Raw genomic sequence first — 21897 nt, 5'->3', positions numbered from 1 at the left:
GTTTAAGCCACATGAAAGATTGTTTTGAGCACTAATGCAAAAGCAGGCTGCTGTTGCCTCTGGTGGTATGTACAGTTTGGAATAGGAGAAGCAAGAAAATTTGTATTGTAGTCATTGGCAGTGCAATTTTGCCAGTGCTTTATCACGGGAAGATCAAGGAAGGAGTGTTATGATGATCTTCTGTTACATATTTGATATGTGAAAGCTGTAAAGTGGATATTTATAGTTATAAAATTATAGGGTATCAGTGTTTGTATGTTTGGGGCGGGAGTTATTTGCTTGTTTGGAATGGTATCTATTTTGATAGTACACCCCAAGTTACTGTTTTTACTTAACCACTCAGACTATTTAAAAGGTAACGAACTAGAAGTACAGCAGTTTGTTTTATTGATCATGTCTGCACTGTATTCATGAAATTTAAATAAATCTGCTAAAATTTTGCCTATCCAGTCTGTGCTGAAATATGTATGAAACTGAGGAAGTTTGTTCTTAGAGATTTCCTCATTAGTTATTTGAGAACCCCAAGAGGGGCGATCCCGGGAAATAAAACTGTTGTCTCAGTGCTGTAATTGGCCTGTGATACAATCTTGTGTTGAAATGGTATCTTTCCTCTAGATGAAACTTTATGAACTGTTGCACAGCATGGGGATTTTTATAAAACACACAGATTGAAAGTTCACAGCTCTGTAAAATATACGTTAGAGCGAGGAGGAAGGTTCCCCTTGTATTTAATAAAATTGTCATAGTACCAAGGACATTGTTGTAGTCCCTTTAACCAAAGCTCAGAGCTGTTGCTTTTATTGGGCCTCATTGAAGATGAACAGATAGATAGTGGGAAATAGGACAGCAGGGTAACAGTGAGAAGGGAGAGCTAATTCATAATCGTAATTACATATTAATTAATGGGAAGAGGAGGGAATCTCGTTAAAGCCCATTGTAATGGCTTGCTAGAGAAGGGAAGAGCTACGAGTAGTGAACTTGGGGCTACGTTTCTGTAAAGTGCAAGCAGCTGCCTGTGGAGCCCTTTCTAGATAAGGTGTGGTGTAATGAAAAAGGCCCAGTCATGCTGTGAACTTCATAGCTGGGTTCCTGGTGATGATCACAGGATTATCTGCAGACAAAGCATCTGTCTGTACGTGAAGCCCTTGTTACAGGACTTGAACTTTAGCAGGCCAGTACTTCGCAAGTCCACAGCAGGGCTGCTGAAAGCCATGTGCTAGCTTCCTGCGTGTAACCTCCGAAAGAGGGCTGAACAAAATGAAATTAGTGTCACAGCGGTAACATCACATCCACCATGTGATATATCAATTTTACATACCCTAGAATGATATTTGTCAATTCAGGAGATAACATTTTTATTGTTATCTATCTTACTTAATATAATTTTATTTGAAAAATATATTCAAGTGGGTAGAAGATCGCTGTGAAGGGAGAAAAAGACTGAGAAAATGAACAGCAGTGTGAATAGACTGTTGCAAATGATCACATTACCGCAGCTTAATGAATTAAGGCAATGGGAAGGGGCTTAAACTACTACCTGGGTGGTTTTAACTGATGTGCTCTGTAATTGCAGTGTGCTAGAAATGAATGCCTCATCAAGTTGCCATTGTACATCAAAGCAGTAGTAAATTAAGTTGCAGACGCTCAATTTTTTGGGATGGCCTGCCTGTTCACATGCTCTTCTTAGGGCACTTTACTGTACAATGGTGTTAATGTGTACCATAGTGAGGGATATTTCTGCTTAAAAAATAGGGAGCAGAGCAGAGAAGGATTTTGATATGGTGCATGGAGTTACAGACTTTTACACCAATTTTTGGAACGTATGGATACAGTAAGATTTCAGTAAGTTCAGTATGTACCTAGGAATGCATGAAAAGCAGACTTTCACCAGTGCTTGTTGATGTTAGCGTGCAACTGTAAGTGATGTTAACACAGGGATTTGTACAGTGGAGGAGTTCTGTGCTGTACACGGGGTAAGCATGAAAACGTGATGGAGGTGGAAGCAATTTTCACCTTTCTGTTGCTTTTGTCAAAGGGGAAAAAAGCAGGGAAAAATGCTAGTGCCTGTATCCAAACTCCATAAGGATTGCTAAGCTTTTGCAAACATGTATTTATTGTCTTTCTGTTGACCTTTATGCTATTACACCAAGTGTAATAACTCTGGGGGAATTGTGTGCTTGCAGACATACATTGGTTCCATTGTTGCCTCTGTGAACCCGTACAAGACCATTCCAGGGCTGTACGACTGCACTGCCGTGGAGCAATACAGCAAGCACCACATGGGAGAGATTGCACCTCATATCTTTGCTGTGGCAAACGAGTGCTACCGCTGCCTTTGGAAGCGTCATGACAACCAGTGTATCCTCATCAGGTAAATGGCTGCTGCTTAAATTATCCCTGCTGGTGAGCTTTTAGAGGTGATTTAGAAACATATATTTGGGCCAAATGGAGAGGAAAACTCTAAAAGAAAGCATGTTTTTAAATCATCAGAGTTCTGGAAGAGATTTTTGAATTAGCTATGTATTGTTCTGTTGACCTCTGACAAAATGTTCATTTTGCTTATRCATCTTATAATTTAATTTATTGAAAAAATATTTTTGTTGTTTTTGTGCATTTTTGCTACTTATCCATCTGATTTTAGTTTAAGTGCTTCCCCTACTGGTTTATACATCACCGTGCAGCTTGGTAGTTTGTCACTGCTAGACCCTGAACCCTGTACCTAGAGAAGAAAAAACAAAACAAAACTCCCACCCCAGTCTTGAGAAAGGCTATAAATAATAATAGCAAAAGAGAAAACCCTCCACGTTTCAGCCACTTAATTCTGCCTGATTAATTTTCCTTGCTTAATCTAATTGTGCTTTAATTTAATGGTGATTTAATAGCTTCCCTTTTGATCCACTGTGGTGCTTGTATTCAGAATCTCACTGCTGCCGAACATACATGGAGAGTAGTTGGCATTTCAATAGCTTTTAGTTGCTTTCAGCCCCCTCTGCCTTCACATTCCAGAAAAGAAGTAAAAAGCGCCAGCTCTTTCCCCATGTGGCTTCCTTCGCACAGCGTGCCAGCTCAGCTGTGCTGGCTCGCACACGCGGCGGGCGAGCTGAAGCCTGCCTGGTGTGCTGGCACTGCCTGCTGCATCGGCAGGGGCAGCGTGGTGGCCGTGGCTGCACAGCACCTTTCCACTCTCTAGGGGGGTGGATGCACAGTGAGTGAGAGCGCTCCTCTTCCCCCTCCCTCACTGCGCTCTTACTTCTGCAGTTTTTAGGGTGCAACAGGGCCTTGCTTAAGCCTGGTTGCTCTCGCCTTCCAGCAGCCTCGAGCACAAGCAAATGTGACAGAAGTGAGAACTCTTCAGGCACAAGCTGACACGATTTTGGCTGTCTCCTGACCTCCAGGGGAGCCTTTGCAACAGCCATGGACTGGGGCACCAAGCAGCTGGCAGGGCAGAGAAGGGATGTGGCAAAGTGACAACTGCACCTTTTGCAGTAGGGGGTTTCTACCTACATTTAAAATTACAGACCAGTTTGCAAGTTTTCCTGGAAAAGAAGATGATTTGGCACATGTAGTTAAAAACCCAAGCTGTTTTTGGAAATGTGGATCAGATAAAGCACAGCTAAGTCTATTTTCAACTTCTCTGAAAGGTCTTAGCTGGCAGTCCCACTCTGTCCTCTTCTCCAGGCAGGTTCTGCCTAATAGTGGCACAGCGATAGGGAGGGCTGCATGTATTTTCAACTATGGACTTGCTTCCCCCCCCCCCTTTTTTTTTTCTTTTCTTTTATATATATACCATTGTACATTTAAAGCTCAGTCCAGGTGACACTCTGTGAAAAAATGAAATGTACAGATCCCTGTGTCATCTGAAAAAAAAATAGTTTGGAATCATGATTTCATGGCATACTGTCAGGTAATTATTCGTGAACAGCCCACATACCCTGAATCTTTGGGACTGAAATCACTGAAATCACTTCTGGTGCCTACCCAGTGGCCATTGGTATTTTTATTAATCCCATTATGTACTGGCCTAAGTATCTACCTTTCCTTCCAGTTCTCCACAAGCCACAAAGAGAGAAGCAGGTTATGCCCTAAAAAGGAAATAAAAGTCTTGGCTGTTCCAGAGGAGTCCCTGGCAGGCTCTGCTCTGCAAACCCTGTGCCTTGGTACAGACAAGCCATAATAAGGAAAAGTTTCACGTTAACAGTCCTTTTTAAGATAGCTTACCGTGGTCTTGGACTAAAACAATGATTTTGAATAAGTTCAGTGTTTTGGACAAGTGCAGTAATACTACCTTGTAAGGGCGTCTTCAGTTTCTACAGCGTATGGGAGTAATTCTAGTTTACAAGAACAAATACAAAATAAAATCTCCTTTTGTAAAGCAAGATAATCTGCTGTAGCTTGTGAAGGACTCGGAGCAGGATTTTTTAAAGCTACCAGATGTTTCCAGTGGCTGTTCTGAAGTTTAGGAAGGTCTTCGTGATTGCATAATTTAGTTTGGGGCATCAGACTGGAGGCAGAGCCAATTTCCTAGTCATGCTCAGCATCCTGGTCACGCCTTCATGTTTCAGTGTCTTAGAACTGGACATTGCAACAACTCACTGTCGGGTTTGCCTGGTTACTACTGGTGTTTGAAAAAATGGTCAAGCCGAACTCTGGCTAATGTCTGAATTCAGGCAAATAATTTAGTATTATATTTCATGTAAGAGATGATACAAAAGAAAATTTTGTTCCATCATGAAAACATAATAAACAATTACATTCAGTTAAAATAAGTAAGTTGTCAGAGTAGGTTTCAAAATCTGATATGCAATTTTCACCTGTTCCTAGTCTGGAGATCTAAAAACTCAATAGCAAGTTGAAACTGCCTTATGAAATAAGGCATTTACCGTGGGTTTTTTTTTAACTTTTTTTTTTTTTAATGATCCTCTGGACTTGAAGTGCCCCCTGCTGGCGGTCGGAATTTGTTCAGCTTTGTTTTGGAGATGCTTTTTTAAGAATGTGGTATTTGGATTCAAAAACCTGTGAAAAAGCTTCTAGATTATTTTGAAATGTTTTGAATTTTTCTGAGTGGAATAAGATGAGAGAGTTAAAGGAAGAATTTGAATCAAAAATTATCACCAATAGAGACCTAAAATGTAAAATAAAGCACAGACCATTTTTCCAGTATAACCACTGAGAGTAAAGGTGAAAAGGAAGGGAATACAGAAGGAATAATATTCCATGAAGTCATCTGAAGATGCCTGGTTATTGGTCTGTGTTACACAGGCTTATTCATGATAATGCTGCAGAAGAATGACTTAGCAGCTTATAATGTCAACAGAAGAGCACACTGGAGAAGCCGTGCAGAACCTGTGCATTAGAATATTAACACAACTGTGAAATGGTTTTTGTTCTGCCAGGCTAGAAATTGCTTGTGTGCTTATTGAGCTAAAACTTTTCATTCGAAAATGTCTATAGCAAAGAATTTTCAACTTCATATTGGTCTGAACCTTATCTCAAAGGCCAGTTGCATTTGGGGAGGGGGGGGAAGCCCTTCAAAGTTAAATTTGGTGCTGTGACAGACACATTACAAAACTATTAACATCTTCTGATTTTTCAGCTGCCGTGCTGCTGTTTATGGAAAGCCAAACGAACAGCTCAAGCTGAATAGCTGATCTGGAATCTGGGCACCATGGCAGGAGCAGGAAGGGAATCCCTCGCTGTTAGTCAAGGAATAGCAAAGCAGTCAAGAGACATGACTGAGTGCAGTTCATGATTGGCTGACAAGTTTAAGTTGTATTTTTGTATATTTAGGTTGTATTTTTGTTGCTTTTTTTGCATAAGGTGGTCTCAGAAGCGTAGAGCAATAGAAGGAGCAGCAACAGCCATGCTGAGTTACATTCTTTTCAGGTCGATGCCATGAGTGGGAAATCACAGTCAGAAACCAGTTTGTTCTCTCTGTTATATATCTGTCGTCTGATGGCCTGACATTTATTTGTTGTTGTTCAGCTTGAAAATCAACATAAAACAATCTACTCTTTGGATAAGACTCAGATTTTTGATGGAAGACTTACTTATGAGACTGACATACAAAGTTCTCTTGTGCATTTGAAAAAACTGTTTGCTGAGGAGGCCTGTTTTGTCTGTGTGTATCTGTCTTTGGGGCTTTAAAGCCAGAAGAAAGAACTGAGAAGTGATTTAGAGTTGTGTTGATCCAGCCTTATTTGCATCAAGTCCTTCAGAATGAGAAGTCTGTCTTACTGACCCCTTTTTTCATTGCAGCAGTCTGGAGTTCAGACTGTTGTGCCCTTAGTGAGATGCCCTGTGTAGAACAAGTCATGGAGAAAGATTAAAGATCTCCTAAATGAGGCCTTGTGGGTTGTTGTCATACTTAATATATTCAGAATACTGAGTGTAGTGATGTGGAACAAGCTGGGCACTTAAACTCATGGGGAGAAGAGCTGCTGGAAAGGTTGAGCATGTACTAAAAAATTCCCCCTTCTTTTACTTGCCAGCATCCTATAGGGACAGGCTCTCTAAGGATTCTGAAAGATTGATCCCAGGCTAACCTACTTCTGATGTTTGTACTGTGTGGGTTGAATAAACAACCTGGAAGATTAGCATGCTTGTTTTTGATTTTCATCTTATTAATTGTAACTGTCTTTTATGAAGCATTTTGCAAGGGGAAAAAACAGAGCTACCTTCACACACACAAAATAATAGGTCCTGAGCTGAGCAACATCATGCCGGAGTGAGGTCTTACAGTCATGCTAGAGGGATCCATGAAACCATCCACTCAATGCTCTGTAGTATTTGTAAAACTAAATAGAATTTAGTCATTACTAGTAAAGGAATAGAGAACAAAATAGAGATCATTGTGTAAATGCATGCTTTGCTCGTGTCTTTATTATTGTGAACAGGCCTTTCCTCCCTTGCTTTATATCCAGAAGGACTTGTTGTAACTGGAGACACTTCAGAGGAGAACAAAAGGGAATGGGAGTGTAGAATGGCTTCCGTATAGCTAACTCAGCTGGACAGCTTGGCAGCGGGGTGATCGATGTCTAGGAAGTCGGGAGCAGCAGGGAGAGGGAGTGCAGGGATGTATTGTTTGCTGCTCCTTCCAATATGAGAACTAGGCAGCATCAAATGAAACTAATAGGGAGATCCGAATCAGCAGGGGGTGGCTTTTCGTACAGCAGGTAATGATCTTTACAGTAGGATGTTGTGGGTGTTAAAAGTTCATAAGGTTTTTAAGGGATGTGGCTAGAAACTCATGGAAGATAAATCCATTGAGGATTAGAAGATGCTAGGAAGCTGGGAGAATATGGAAGGGAAAATATTGCCTTCCCTGGGCATCCCCTTTTGGTCACTGTCAGATACAGGACTGAGCCTGACCCAGTCCTGAGCCTCTAGTGTTCTAAGAAAAAATCAAGAGCATATAATCCTGCATAGTATCAACTGTACTGGAAATAAGCATAGAAAATATTTTTCAATGAGCTTTGAATATATCACTTACAGAATTGCTCTCGATTGCACTGGGGTAACACAGCTTCCATGGAATAACTATTAATGCTTCAGAGCATAGGCTGTGGGATGGTGTCAGGTAAAGGACAGTGTCCTCAGAAGAGCTGATGTCCTTCTGACACCCAGATCCCTGCAGTGGAGCTCAGAGCAGGAGAATGTAGACAGAAAGAGATATGTGCCACTTGATGAGATTTTTGCACCAGACAAAGATAATGCGAACGTATGTGAACTTATTTCAAAACTAGTAGTAGAAGTGTTGTGCTAGTCTTTTAGGATACAAGGAGCCAGTATCAAATACAGGGTATAGTAAAGATTTGCTTCCTTGGCAAAGGAACATGAATGGGTGTGGGTCTGTGGAGAGAAAGGGAACAAATACCAAGAAGGCTCAGACCTTGGGGAAGGGTGGTTATAAGCTGGAATCCCAAGTGTCAGGGGTAAAAATAAATTAAACATGCTGCAGAATTTATTTGAGATGGTAAATATCTGATGGATGAAACATACATAACTCAAACTTAACAGCATATAGTGTATCTTTTATGAGGTTTATGAAACATTTTAAAGACTTACTGATTTTTTCTGGGAAATATTTAAAAATAAATCTCAGCTAAAAAACTCTTAGTCTCTCATTATGTATTCTTTATGCCTCTTCCCTGATTATTTTTGTAATTGTTCATATTCATTTGCAGGAAAATGACTTGCTTCTTCCTTGGGCTATACCTTTCTTCTTTGCTTTTTTGCTAGAAACCATCATTATCCTTTGTCATGGCCTAAAACCACTAGGGTCACCACTTACAATGGCACAAGAAAAGGCTGTGCTTGTTACATATGCCCAGTTATGCTCCATCAAAGTCAATGACAGAACTCCCACTTGCTACAATGAAAAGGGTAGGATGAGGCCAAAATGTACCTCCTTCCCATGGAAGTAAACAGGAATTAGGCACAGCTTAATTAGGAATTACAAAAACTGGGAATTAGGCTGCAGCTTAGAATTTGATGCCATGACTTCAGATGAAAAGTAAGCAAATTAGACAAACTTAAACCACAAGCTTTGTTTCTTCATACTTCACAGTGTGCTTTTAATTACAAAGATACATGATTGAAGAGTAATGAGCCTGGAGAAACAAGCAAAATTTACACCTTTCAGTCAGATGGTCTAAAAAAGGAAATCAAGTGTATTGCTTTCTGTGCATGTGTACCTCATGAAGAATATCAGCATTAATAGTATTAGTAGCTTTTATGTGCTATAACATGCACTGATGTCTCTAATGTTCTCTGTCTTGCAGCAAGGCTCCCTCATTAGCTAGACTGCTGCAACTTAATTCCAGACCTTCCCAGCTTCATTCATGTGGGGAAAGTCTCCACATTCTGGACTTTCTCACTGTCCATTTTTAAACCATGAGGCGGTGCCCCTTTGTGCTATTTTTGCTTTTCTCTGTTGGTGCGGTTTGTTGGTACTCTGTGTTCAGAGAACTCTTCTTAGCCTCATGGATGTCCTGCGCATCTGTATTCAGTAAATGCCTTGAAATGTTGTCTGAAAAGTGGTACAAAGTGTGAAGTTAGCATGATTTTTTTGTTGAATGTCATATTCAGCAAGTTTAAAGGTGTATTATACTTACTGAATTCTGCTGCTGTTTGATAGTCTTGCATACTTGTCCCAGTCTCCCTAGCTTGTAGTAATTTAGAGGGTTGGCCAGACAAAGCCAACCTCTGCAGCTGGAACTGTCAAAACACTTTCTTCTTCTTCTTCTTCTTCTTCTTTCAGTGGTGAAAGTGGTGCTGGTAAGACAGAAAGCACTAAACTGATTCTCAAGTTCTTATCTGCAATGAGCCAACATTCATTGGAACTGTCTTCCAGAGAGAAAACCTTCTGCGTGGAGCAAGCTATTCTTGAAAGCAGGTACTTCATTCATATTCTTGTATGTGGTCCTGGATTTTGCACAAAAGGGTCTGTTAACTGAGATGGGACAGTCACAGAGGCTGGAAATATTTAAAATCTAGGTTAATGTAAAAACATTGGTGGAGAAATAAGGGAAAATTCATACTCTGGTGCCAGGGAATGAACTGACGGGTATAAATTTGCCCTGTTAAGAATTTACATAGTCTTGTTCAGTTGTTGATTTGTTGCTATAAAAGAAACCAATTTTCCTTGTGTTTACATGATGCTACATTCTGGTTAGAAAATTCCTTATAAAAGTCTGTTTTATAGCACAGGCCCTATTGCTATTAAGCACCTCTTAAGGTGTGGTTTCTTTAGCTGAAAGACACTTGGGTCAAAAATGTGTGAGGATGTGCAGGTTCTTCAAGCAGCTTGTGAGGGGCTAGAGAATCTTTTGTTTCTTTTGAAATGCCTTGTGTATGCCTTTCATCCCTTCTGAAACCCATTTCACCGAGAAAGAAAGGCTCACATTCTTCCTAGCACAGATTTGTACAAATTCTTGCCTATATTATCTTGGTCACATTTTAAGGAAAAGACTGAATCACTGAGAAATGGTTTTGAGACAGTCTCTTTACATGTGCAGTGTGATGTAAGCTCTCTGACTTTATAGGAGTAGTATGTACTTCCAGTGGTATTTAATTAAATAACATGCAATTAATTAATTCTGCTTTTCCAAATCTCTAAATACACAGATGTTTTTCCAGAAGACATAAGCCTTGTCAATGAAGTGAAAGAGCTTGTAATGTAACTAAATATGTGGATGAATTTATGAAACAATAAAATGAATATTGGAAAGGGGGAAATTTCCATTAAACAATATCACCTGGGTGCTCTAGAAAGTTAAGAGCACAGTGGGATATCTTAATGAAGCACATAGATGGAGATTTTTGAAATGGGTGATGATTTAATGGTGGCTTCCATTTTTATCTGAGTCTGAATTCAGATAATCAAAGTGAGGGAAACAGGTAATGGGAGAGAGGAACTGTTGGCTTGGTGTGTGTAGCCTGAAGAAAAGGTAAGGAAGATGGGGCATGAGAAGGATAAAGAGCGCATGTGGTAGAAGCACACTCAGGAAAAGGAAGATCAGGAAAGCTGATATGACAGATGAGTAGATGCATCAGATAAGTTGGACACTCTATACAAGCTAAAAATCACTCAGTGCTCAAATGAAATAACATATGCTTCTAAGCTATTTAAAAACAGAGTCAGTTTAAGGTCTGTTACTTCTGTCTATCATGCTTCATCTCTGCTTACTTGCTGTATTTTGATTTAAAGAACTTTTTTTTTTTTTAATTGCCATAGGACAAGGACTATTTTCCCTGCATCTGTCCAGCAACTTGCTGTAATTTGAGTACTGTGAAGAGAATTGCTTGCATCTTCTGCACTGTAATAGATTAAACTGTGCAGTAGTTTAGTACTGTAGATCTTGTTGCCTGAATACTTACATCTGTTGATACCAGAGATGTTCGTTGTCAGGATAATGCTGAGGATATAGCCTAAGGCTGAGGAGGATGTCAAAATGGGCACAGTGCCATTCCTTTTGCCAGTCCCATGTGAAACTCTTAGCTTGCTAGTCACACATTAACACTTTTGTCATTCTTCTGTATTTTCACAGTCCAATTATGGAAGCTTTTGGAAATGCGAAGACTGTTTACAACAACAACTCAAGTCGCTTTGGGAAGTTTGTTCAGCTGAACATCTGTCAGAAAGGAAACATTCAGGGAGGAAGAATTATAGATTGTATCCTTATTTGGTGATTTGCCTCAGTGTTTCCGGGCAGCCCGCATATACCTCCTCTGTGGAGAGCTGAGAGAGAAGCAGCTCACCCTTTTCTGTCCTTTCACCCTACCCAAAAACATACACAATTCACTTGACCTGATTTAGGTGGGAAAGGCAAGCGGTACAAGCAAATTCTGTGGGCACCTTTGCGCTCATGCACACATGCATTTGTAGCAGAGTGGGTCATATATACACTCAGAGGACCAAGATCTTGCATTGCTACTGATGCTGTGGTTCATGTACGTCTTCCTACATCATGGGCTAATAGGACCTTAATTCTTAATCTCAGTCCTCAACTGTTTCCCTCAGCTATTATATCTGAAGATAAATTTCTTAGTTACTAGAAAAGTAGTTCAAAGAACAGAGCTGCTGAATTTCCGTAGTGTGAGCATGGGTGGTTGAGTCCTTGGATATGTCCTTCCTTTGGCAAAATTGGACTATCAGGCAGCTCTAAAAGAGCACCAGAGCTCTAGGGACAGACAGCTGTATAGATGAAGATGTAACAGATTATGCAGGCMCATCGCAGACTGCTTGCTGTTTCAAAACAGTAACTGGAATAGTCAAGCATCCTGCTTCCCTGTTTGGGGGAAATATGCTGCTGACACCACTTTCTCAAATCCTACCTAGTGTTTTGAATATAAACTGATTTTGCGGTGGGATGAATTCATCCTTAAAGCTGTTCCTGAGCTTTAGTAGGAAAAAGACAAAGTAAAGGAAAGCAGATGCCATTTAAAATCCAGAATGCGACAAGTCCAATTTTGGAGGGGATGGAGGAAATGAAGGTGGGGGAACGCATTGGTATTAGAACTATTGTAATATTATCACTGTTGCTACTTTATTCATCTTGTTATGGCAGTAGGCAAGTTGTAGGAAAAGACTGTGAGTCTTTTCCTGTTGCTTGAAATGAARGCGTAAGGAAGGTTATAAATAGCTTGTGCATTAAATGTTTTTGCTTTATTCCTTGACTGAAGTTTTTTGTATGTGGCTGTAGATTTATTGGAAAAAGTAAGTTGATACTTGCTTTTGCTCAGCTAATTTTGTTCGATTTATTTATTCTTTTGAAATTGTGGATAAATAAATTCTCCTTAAAAATGATTCCTTAAATGGAAACTATTTTTTACTTTGACAGAACCGTGTAGTAAGGCAGAACCCTGGGGAAAGAAATTATCATATATTCTACGCTCTGCTGGCAGGGGTAGAAGAGAGAGAGAAAGGTGAGTGGCAAAGTGCAAGTCACACAACTGGTAGTGGCTCTGCTAGTAGTCAGCCATGGTGACAGTGGTGGAAAATTTAACTGTAGGAACCCAATAGCCCAAGCAGAGAAATAGATTATTTATTAAGTATGAATTCACTGAGTGTGAATTTGAGCTCAACTTGATAAAGCAACCTGCTTAGCTGAAAAATGTCACCAGGCTGCGGGTAATTTTACTCCCAGCTTCTGCTGAAGCCCTGGGAAAATTATTTGAGGACAAACATGCTTACTCTGTTCAAGCTGAATATTTTTGCTGGTACTGAATAACTCCATAGCAACAAAGAGAAGAATTCTTGTTCCTCTAATCCCCTCTTATAAAGAATAAATCCACTGAACAAAAGAAATGACATTTGTATATGTGCAAAATTGCCTAAGGCTGTCTCAGCACCTCCCTGTGGGCCTGCTGTCTTTGCATGCTAAAAAGTTGTACAGCTGTACATTGTACAGCTAAATAAAGCAAAAAAAATCAACAAAATAAAACCCGTATCTTTTTTTAATATAAACTTTGTTTGTGCGTAATGTTTATTTATGAGCAAATGAATTATGAACTATTTAGCTGTCACATAGGAATTTGTGGAGTGTTTTTGTTTTGTGGATTTTTTTCACTCCTTTTTTCTCCCCTCATTAGATGCTTTTTACTTATCTGTGCCAGAGAACTACCACTACCTGAATCAATCTGGATGTATAGCGGACAAGACAATCAGTGACAAAGACTCTTTCAAGGAAGTCATTGTGAGTTGTTTTGTTAATTCTTTATGCTTTAAGGGTGCTAGTAGTGCAGATGCCTGGGACCTATTGACAGAGCAGGCACAAAGCCTTCTTATGCTTACCTGTGCTTTTCTTGACTTTCAGGCACTACATGGCACTCTATCATACAGGCACTAGACTTGTAGGGACTTACATTTCTGATAACATTTCACTGCCATTTTGAGCATGTCTCTGCCTTGTCTCCAATATTTGATTTTACTTTATCGTTTCTAATTGTGCTATAATTTAGTGAAATGATTACATTTTGGAATCAAAAGAGTATCAGTTGGAAAAACGGTGAGACATTCACATGCCTTTGCCCTTCCATTCATGCCCAGCTGCAGTGACATTTACAGGAGTTCAGAATAATGAACGTATCTATTTGTATTTGTGTCAAAATTCTCCGTATGCAGTGTTGGTTGAAGAAAGATGTTATGAGTAAACATAAGTGTAGTCCCTTCATCGTGGTAGCCTGTATCTCAAATAAAACACAGCAATATGAACAAGAGTGTTCACAGACAGTAAGTTTTGGTGTCATGCTTTAAAATCTGACTCATGCCAAGCATCCTCAGACTACAGAGTTGCACTTTGTTCCCGAATCTAAAAGCTCAAAAAATACAGTATTAGATTTCCTTTTCCTCCTTTGCCCTCCTCCAATATAAATAGAACTACTGTGAATGTAGTGAGATGGCTGGTTATATTTATAAAAAGGCTCATTTTCATGTCTGTTCATTAGTTATCTGTGTGCAATTACTCATATAAAATTGTCAAAAACATGCAGCAATCAGGAAGCAACCTGCCTTTTATGGGAAGGCAGGCTTATTTTATCAGATGTTTTATATTACATGTATGTGTATTTTCACCGCTTTTTCATTTTAAAGCTTTATACAGATCATGTAATGTCTATTGGCCCAAGTCTGTAGTGCAACATGTGTGGAGTACAGCATGTGGACTTTTGTAATTCTTTAAGTTGCAGTTAGGAGATCCAGTTATATGGAGTAATGTACAGAATACAGTTGAATAAAATGGAAACATGGGTTAAAACCAGGTCCTGATGGAGAACAACTTTGAACAACTTTATATCTCATACCTACACTAATGTTGGCAATTGGCTACAGTGATTAGTCTATACTAACTTTTAGGATAATTGCTAATTGCTTACCATATTACTGAAATGATATGTGATAGATTTTAAAAATCAACAAAAATCACATTTAATGCCCTTCACCAAATTATTTTTGCTTAGCTATTTTAATTTCTTTGCCAAAATGACAAATTACTGTGTAGTGGATGCAGCAGTTATTTTTCCTGTAAAACCTCCTATTCTAGTTTGGTGAAGGGTGTTGGAAAACTTGTTAGCTTATCTACACTAGAGTCACATAGCTTAAGCTGTTTAGCATGACATTTACTTTGTGCTAATTATCCCACAGTGTGTAGAGCATGAAGTTAACTTGACAGGTTAGGTTTGTATTCTGCTGGAAATACAGACACATTTGGTGCACCAAATGAGGCTTCCAGTCTGCTTTCCTAGAATAGGAGAGGGACCGCAATTTTGCAGTTTGCGCTCTCCTGTCTTTTCCTACTCTGTTTATCCCCTTTCCATATTTTTTCTTACAGTTTAAGTCCTAGAAATGTCACTTAAGTGAAACTTTTTTTTTTTAATCAATCCCTGTCTGTGCTTTCTTTATTGATACTTTCCTAGAGGCAAGATGATTTTCAAGTGGCTGCACTTTAGACATTTTTCTTTGTATCTGTCCTTTTGCAAGGGGACTGGGAGGAACTGCACTGTAAGCTTGGAGATGTATTCAGAAACAGTGTTGCCAGCTTTCTTAGAGCACTGTTGCAAAAGGTCTCCGATACAAAACACAGCTTTCACCTTTCTTCATTTTGGGATGATTCTGAGGGTTTCCATTTGTAACTGATAGATTTATTAAAGATAAAATGTGTCATGTGTCCTCAATCAGACACTTACCATGAGCATAACATTGTAAATCAGGCAGAAGCATAGTAGACCCACTTTGGGTAAATTCAGGTAGTTTCCAGAGGATTACAATTACTTATCCCCTCTCTATCAGATAAAAGTGTGCATTGCTCTTAATTTAAGATTTCTTTACGTGGAGATTTGCCTTTTCTTCTTGTTATATAGTAGAGCCTTGATCATTGCCATGCTGGTAATTCTTAAATTCAACAAGTTTTGTATAGATCTGTGTTTCTTGYTCAACTTTGTGATAAGGTGTCAGAGTATACTGGTAAGATCTGTTATTTGGACTTCACTGCTTTCCCAGGATATGCTACAGAATGCCTCCTCTAAATTCACTGTGGCTGAGAAAATAAATGTGCAAATCTAGTATGTTGCAGCATTTCCTTCCCCCCATGCCTTGTCACCTACGTGATTAATTGGCAAAACTTGGTAAAAACAGAGGAGGTTATCAGTTACTAGCGCAAATGAGTGAAGCTGTCTGATACAGAACTCAGTAAAGCATTTCAGTCTTTTTATAATTTTAAGCATAATGAAGAATCTGAAAGCAATAATGCTCCTACAGTGTCAAAAGAAGGAGAGTTTGTAAAAACAGTGATACTTGCCTGTTCAAAGTTGTCCCTGTAATGTCTTAAAATGTATGTGATCTGGGATGAGACCAAAGAAATTAACCCCTGCCAGTCCTCTGTCAATACTGACTTGCCTTTCAAAGGCCATACAACACAGCTGGTGGTTTTGTCCATGTCTCCATTTTTGCTTTAATGTGCCTTTTGTTTAAGAAGTTCACGTGTCATTCCAGACTGCAATGGAAGTGATGCAGTTCAGCAAGGAGGAAGTGCGAGAAGTTTTGAGGCTATTAGCTGGCATTTTGCATCTAGGAAACATTGAGTTTATCACTGCTGGTGGGGCACAAGTGTCCTTCAAAACAGGTGAGAAGGCTGTGGTTCCTTGTAGCACGTAAATGTTTCTTGAGGTTGTGAAAGTTATACTCATTGCTCATTGCTAGCAGACCAGACCAAAGCAAGGACAAATAATGAAAGGGGTCTGACTGCTTTTCAGCTTCTGTAAATGTTGATTGAAAAGTTGTTTTTGTTTTTTGACAGGTAAGGCAAATCAGTCTTTGCTGCTGAACACTACATTTTAGGATTAGATTAGGAAAGAACTTGAGTAGATATTTATTCCATAAACAGTAGTGAAGTTCCACTGTATTCTAATTCCTGGTTTAGCGTATTTTCAGTATGGTAAAACTTATGTGATTAAGTATGTTCCACAATTGAGCTCTCCATTTAAACTATCTTTTGTTAGAGCTTTCGGTATTGCAGTTGCAATATGAAAGTATGTGCTGCTATGTCTAAAGATTGAGCTTGTGAGTGTTTTAAATGTTTTTTTCAAATACGGTAACAAAGAGTAGCATTATGTACTGCTTTATATACCACATCACAGCAAAATTGCGAATTAGAATATGCATGTAAGAAAAGATTTCTTAGTTTATTGGTTTTCTTTATTCTCATTATCCCGAGGGGAGCTTAAACACATTCATGTAGACAAAGAGGATATTACTGCTTGTAGCTGGGGAAATATGTTGGTGAAAGTAGTAGGTTGTTTGAAACCTTAACTTGTAATTTTAAGAGGAAAATAAATATCTGTGACTTAATTGTGATGAATATGTACTACTAAATTCCTTCAACTGTACATATTTATGATTCTATACCTTTTTACTGCTGTTAGAAATTCTAACTGTGTTTTGATTTCTAGTTCCTATCATTCTAGAAGCATCTTAAATGATGATCACAACTATAATAATAATAATAATAAATAATAAGCTGAGTTTCATACACTTACACATTTAAGAATATATTTATATTTGGTTCTTTCTCTTGCCAGCTCTGGGAAGATCTGCTGAATTACTGGGGTTGGACTCCACACAGCTAACTGAAGCATTGACCCAGAGGTCAATGATTCTCAGGGGAGAAGAAATCCTAACACCTCTTAGTATACAACAGGTAAAGGCATCTCAGTTTTGACAAGTTACTAGGGTCTGTTAAATTACATTGCTCAGTCTTGAAGTCCATCGATCGCTTAGGAAGAGAAGCTTATTTCATGCATCAAGGTTGTGTTGCTATCAAGAACACTGTCTAATTTTTTAAGAAGGATATAATTGGATTTTTAGAAATTTCTATAGATCCCATCCTACCATTCTGGTCAGGGCTTCTAGTTTGGTTCCTGTGATTTATTATTCAGTCTTATTGCTTACCATTTTTTCCAAACTCTAATCATGCAGGCTGACATTTTTCATTATGGATGCCTGTGTTAGGTGAGCAATTTTGGAAACTTTCAGCAAAAATACATTGGTTATTTACAAGAAGGGAAGAAAAATAAGAAGAAAAAGAAAAAGGTATACATTAGTAATGTACAAAGAAGAAAAAGGTAAACATCAGTAATATGCTTACTTATAAAAGGGGTGAATTAGGGTAGTATTTCCTGCCGTTTTCTTTTTCCTCCTCCCCATCTTAAGTCTATCATTTCCTATTTTTTGAATGCTTGAGTTTTGAAATGTAATTTTAAAGCCACATAAGTATAAAACTGTTACAACTTACAGTGTTAAAACTTGAACTGGGACTCTTAGTAACTGATAATATAACAACCATCAAGGTACATAGGAATACAAAGTTGTCTGCAGTATACCTTGCCTTATGCTGTGCAAAAGACACTGACTGGCAAAATCTGGTAACTTCTCAGTTCCAATGATGATTACTATAATGTGTGTTACTTCTCTAATGCAGGCAATAGATAGCAGAGATTCTATGGCTATGGCACTTTATTCTCAGTGTTTTGCTTGGGTCATTAAGAAAATCAACAGCAGAATCAGAAGCAAGGAAGACTTCAAGTCCATTGGAATTCTGGATATATTTGGATTTGAAAACTTTGAGGTAGGTTTTACGAGGTTGTTCAGGTGGGTTGTCTGACATTCATGCTTCATTGTTCTACGTATCTTTTTCATCTTCACTGTAACTTGATCATTAAACATGTTATGACTTAAATTAGTTCATTGTTTGCAAAGTAAAATACTTTGAACCTATGCATTTTTGAAAGTTTCTTGTCTTTGTAGGTTAATCGTTTTGAGCAGTTTAACATTAACTATGCAAATGAAAAGCTTCAGGAGTATTTCAACAGACACATCTTTTCCTTGGAGCAACTGGAATACAGCAGGTAAGAGTTGCAGATGAAATTTGAGAGCAGTTTGAAAATACCCGTATCTTTTGAAATTTGGGTTCCCGGCTGCTGTAGCTTCCTTTGGAGGTACAAATACAACAGCTCCCTTAATTCCTGTATTTAAAATCTTTGGTTTTGAAATTGTCAATAAAAAGCTGCTCCTTATTTTCACTAGGGAAGGACTAGTTTGGGAAGACATTGACTGGAAAGACAATGGAGAGTGCTTGGATCTTATTGAAAAGGTAATAAAGTATTTGATATCAGTTCATATTTCTAGTTTTTGTTATGAAATGATAAGTTTTTAAAACACCTGCTGACACAAAGAACAAGTGAAGAAGTAGCTCATGGATGTTTAAATAGTGATCTTTTAATGTGATCACTCTCATACATGGCCATATTCTAGATTATATGGTAAGGTCAATATACCTGTCTTTCCATGTAGTAACTTTTAACAGTGTGTGACTGTATGCAAAAGCAATATTTGTATTGATTAAAAAGGTGAAATAGAGATTGTCTTTAGTCATAAAGCTTGCCCTCCTGTTTTTTTTTCTRTTTATTAGCGTGTAACTACTCAGTAAACCTTATAGTAAAAATAATGAATGTGACATAATAAAATCCATAGTGTTAAGTACTGTATAAATGTAAAATGCAAGACAATTTTTGCTTTGAAGATTTTTCAATCCAAAAGACAAGATTGACAAGCTGCTTGGGTGGGAGGTGGGGGGAAAGAATGACAATGTCTTGCTGCATTATTGCTTTTCCTGGAATGCGGGTAATCTTCATTTGTTGCCTGCCAGTTTTTGTTTCATCCACAATTTTGTTTGTATTCTTATTGTACCAAAGAAACATAAAAAAAAAAAAAAAGTGTGAAGTATCTGCATGGTTATTGGTAGGAATGTTAGCAGTGAGGGGCAGATGTGATCCAAATTTGCTGCCTAGAAATGGTAACTCCAGCGTTTCTTTCTCATCTCTAATAGTTACAGGCTGGATGGCAAAGGATAAGGTGTATAGAGTTTTGGTCCTGCTTGCTTTTGTCAGCAATACAAGAGGTTGCATGAATTGATCGCTGCAGTGGGATGTGTTGCTGTTTGAGTTTAGATGATCACGGAAAGTCTCTCCAAAGTAGTGGGCAGGGGATTCAGCTGTCAGGATGCAACTGCCATGAGGACAGGGTGGTTTGTCAGAAGCCGCTCTAGGCTAAGGGGAAATGGCTTATTAAAATGTGCACCTGGAGAATTATGTTTTTCTGAGAGACTATATCAACCTAAAGTTTGCTGGACACGTTAATTAACTGTAAGGTAGCTTACTTTGTTTACCATCTTTTCTAATACACGAAGTAGGAAACATCAAAGGAAATTATCCAGATGCATATGCAAAACAAAGGGAGGTTCTGTTTTACACATTGCATAGTTTAACTGTGAAACTTTTGCTGTGCCCCTGGGCATTGTAGATGCTAAAAGTTTGCATTGGTTCAAAAAGTAATTAGATAAATTCATGGAAGACATTTTTTTGAAAGGCTATTTACACAAACTCCTCAGACTCAAGGAATCCCTGAGCTGCTGGTCATTGGAGATCTTGGAGGCTGGGGGTGTATTCTGTGGTAATGTCCCTATTTGCACCTAAAAACTCCCTACATCAAGAAGACTGTTGCTTCTTCTGGTTAGGAGTATTGTCAGAAAAATAGGATTGCAGTCTCCTACGAGAGTGGGTTTATAATCAGGTACTAGTGATTTTGTGCCTCTCTGCACGATAACTTGAAGAACTTTGTGATTTTGCAAACTGGGGACAAGGTCAGTGTCCACCTGTGCGCTAATTCATCTTCTGCCTGTTCTCACTGTTCTAGAAACTTGGCCTGCTGGCACTCATCAATGAAGAGAGCCATTTTCCTCAAGCTACTGACTCCACCTTACTGGAGAAGTTAAATGCCCAGCATGCTGTATGTAATGTTTTGCTAATGTATTTTGTGCAAATTATGGAGGGTGTCTTTGCTTCTACAGAAATTCGTGATTCAAATATATGAATGCGTAATTGTATGTTTTGGGCCTGATCTTACTTCCATGGCAATCCATATCATTTGCTTTCAGGATTGAGAGAGTTACCTGAAAAAATGTATCCGTGTTACCATCCAGTTAAAGAGTTCAATATTGGTGGAAATGTCAAATTTTACTCTTAGTTACATCTCTGACAACCTGCAGTAACTCAGTTTGCTTAGATCTTCAATTTCCATTGATGTATTGAAGTGTTCAGTTGATGGCATTTATTAAATGGTTGTTGCTTTCTTCATGCAGATTAGCTTTACCTTTGTTTGTGATCCTAGAATTGTATTCAAGAATTTCTGTGATACAAGCTTACGGTTGTCTCCATAACACCTATCTTGAGACAGGTCCTTCTTTTTCAAAGTGCCTTTAATGGATGGTTCTACCAGATGGGTTCAGGTTTAGTATAATGCTTTTTTAGGTACAATAAATCTGTTATTATTGCATTTGCAGCAACCCAGACTAACAAATCCTATTATCGTTATAAGTTGGTTGTTTGCTTTCAGAGCACTAATCTTCCAGGGAGTTCACTGGAAGACAGGGGTTTGTTTAAATCTGGATTGAGAGGATAATGTAACCCTTTATATTATTATACTTCCTGACCCCAAATATATTTTTCTCTTTTCTTTTCCCTCCAATTAGAGCAACCCTTTTTATGTAAAACCAAGAGTTGCCATTCACAACTTTGGAGTGAAACACTATGCTGGAGAGGTAATTTTCTTTTCTTTATTTGCTAAAATTATTCCAAGCAGAGTTTTTGTTAGCTTAATTTAACAGCCCTGAGGCTGTTCAGAATTAACCAAAGCACTCTGTTCCCTCAGCACTTTTTACAGTACTGCATTTGTGAGAGGTGCGTGATGACTTGCTTTTTGTTTGAATCTGCACTGTTTCTCACTAGGTCCAGTATGATGTACGAGGGATCTTGGAGAAGAACAGAGATACTTTCAGAGATGATCTCTTGAACTTGTTGCGTGAAAGCTGGTATGTTTCTATGATTTCTGTTTAAACCTCATCTTAAGGGGGTGCCATATCACCTTATTCTGCCAGGGTTTGAGTGCAATGAATGTTGCATAGCATCAGAGCTTAACAGAGTTGAAAGGAGCATAGAAGAAATAGTAGAGGTGCCTGTAACAGAACTAACTTTAATCAGTTCTCACTGAGTGAGGTTTTTCCACATTGTGCAGTAGCTTGTTCCTATTTACTTTGGGGGTTGTTAGAAAGTTCAGTTGCTACTCATTGGTGAGCTAGGATATTGAAAACTGGTGATGATTTTTAACTGTTTCAGGGTGCACTCATAGGCTGTGTGCATGCATATGTTCTTGCTTCACATACAGCCTGATTTGTTTATATTTCTGGTATTCTCTGATTGGGGTGAAAGCTTAGTGATATTGGTAGTGTATATTTCAGGGATGTATCGCAGTACAAATTGCCATCTAGTAATGTCTTAGAAAGGAGAATT

The 21897-nt window shown here is 38.6% G+C and overlaps 1 protein-coding gene across 1 annotated transcript in view; it reads left to right on the top strand.

Annotated features, from left to right (window-relative positions):
* Window positions 1-2264: 2264 nt before the first annotated feature.
* Window positions 2265-21897, top strand: part of MYO10 (myosin X) — a 77793-nt gene continuing 58160 nt past the window's right edge. Inside the window, exons 1-14 of the mRNA XM_026092288.1 lie at window positions 2265-2371; window positions 9260-9394; window positions 11049-11173; window positions 12204-12217; window positions 12342-12426; window positions 13093-13196; window positions 15989-16118; window positions 17074-17192; window positions 17973-18119; window positions 18299-18399; window positions 18578-18644; window positions 20246-20338; window positions 21081-21149; window positions 21337-21419. Coding sequence (XP_025948073.1) covers window positions 2280-2371; window positions 9260-9394; window positions 11049-11173; window positions 12204-12217; window positions 12342-12426; window positions 13093-13196; window positions 15989-16118; window positions 17074-17192; window positions 17973-18119; window positions 18299-18399; window positions 18578-18644; window positions 20246-20338; window positions 21081-21149; window positions 21337-21419 — 1364 coding nt within the window. The 5' untranslated portion in view covers window positions 2265-2279. The remainder of the gene's footprint in view (window positions 2372-9259; window positions 9395-11048; window positions 11174-12203; window positions 12218-12341; window positions 12427-13092; window positions 13197-15988; window positions 16119-17073; window positions 17193-17972; window positions 18120-18298; window positions 18400-18577; window positions 18645-20245; window positions 20339-21080; window positions 21150-21336; window positions 21420-21897) is intronic.

This window comes from Apteryx rowi, unplaced genomic scaffold (assembly GCF_003343035.1).
Source record: "Apteryx rowi isolate R43461 unplaced genomic scaffold, aptRow1 scaffold_958, whole genome shotgun sequence".
Lineage (NCBI taxonomy): Eukaryota > Metazoa > Chordata > Aves > Apterygiformes > Apterygidae > Apteryx > Apteryx rowi.
The sequence above is the reverse complement of the archived record's forward strand: the minus strand, read 5'-3'. Positions and strand labels throughout refer to the sequence as shown.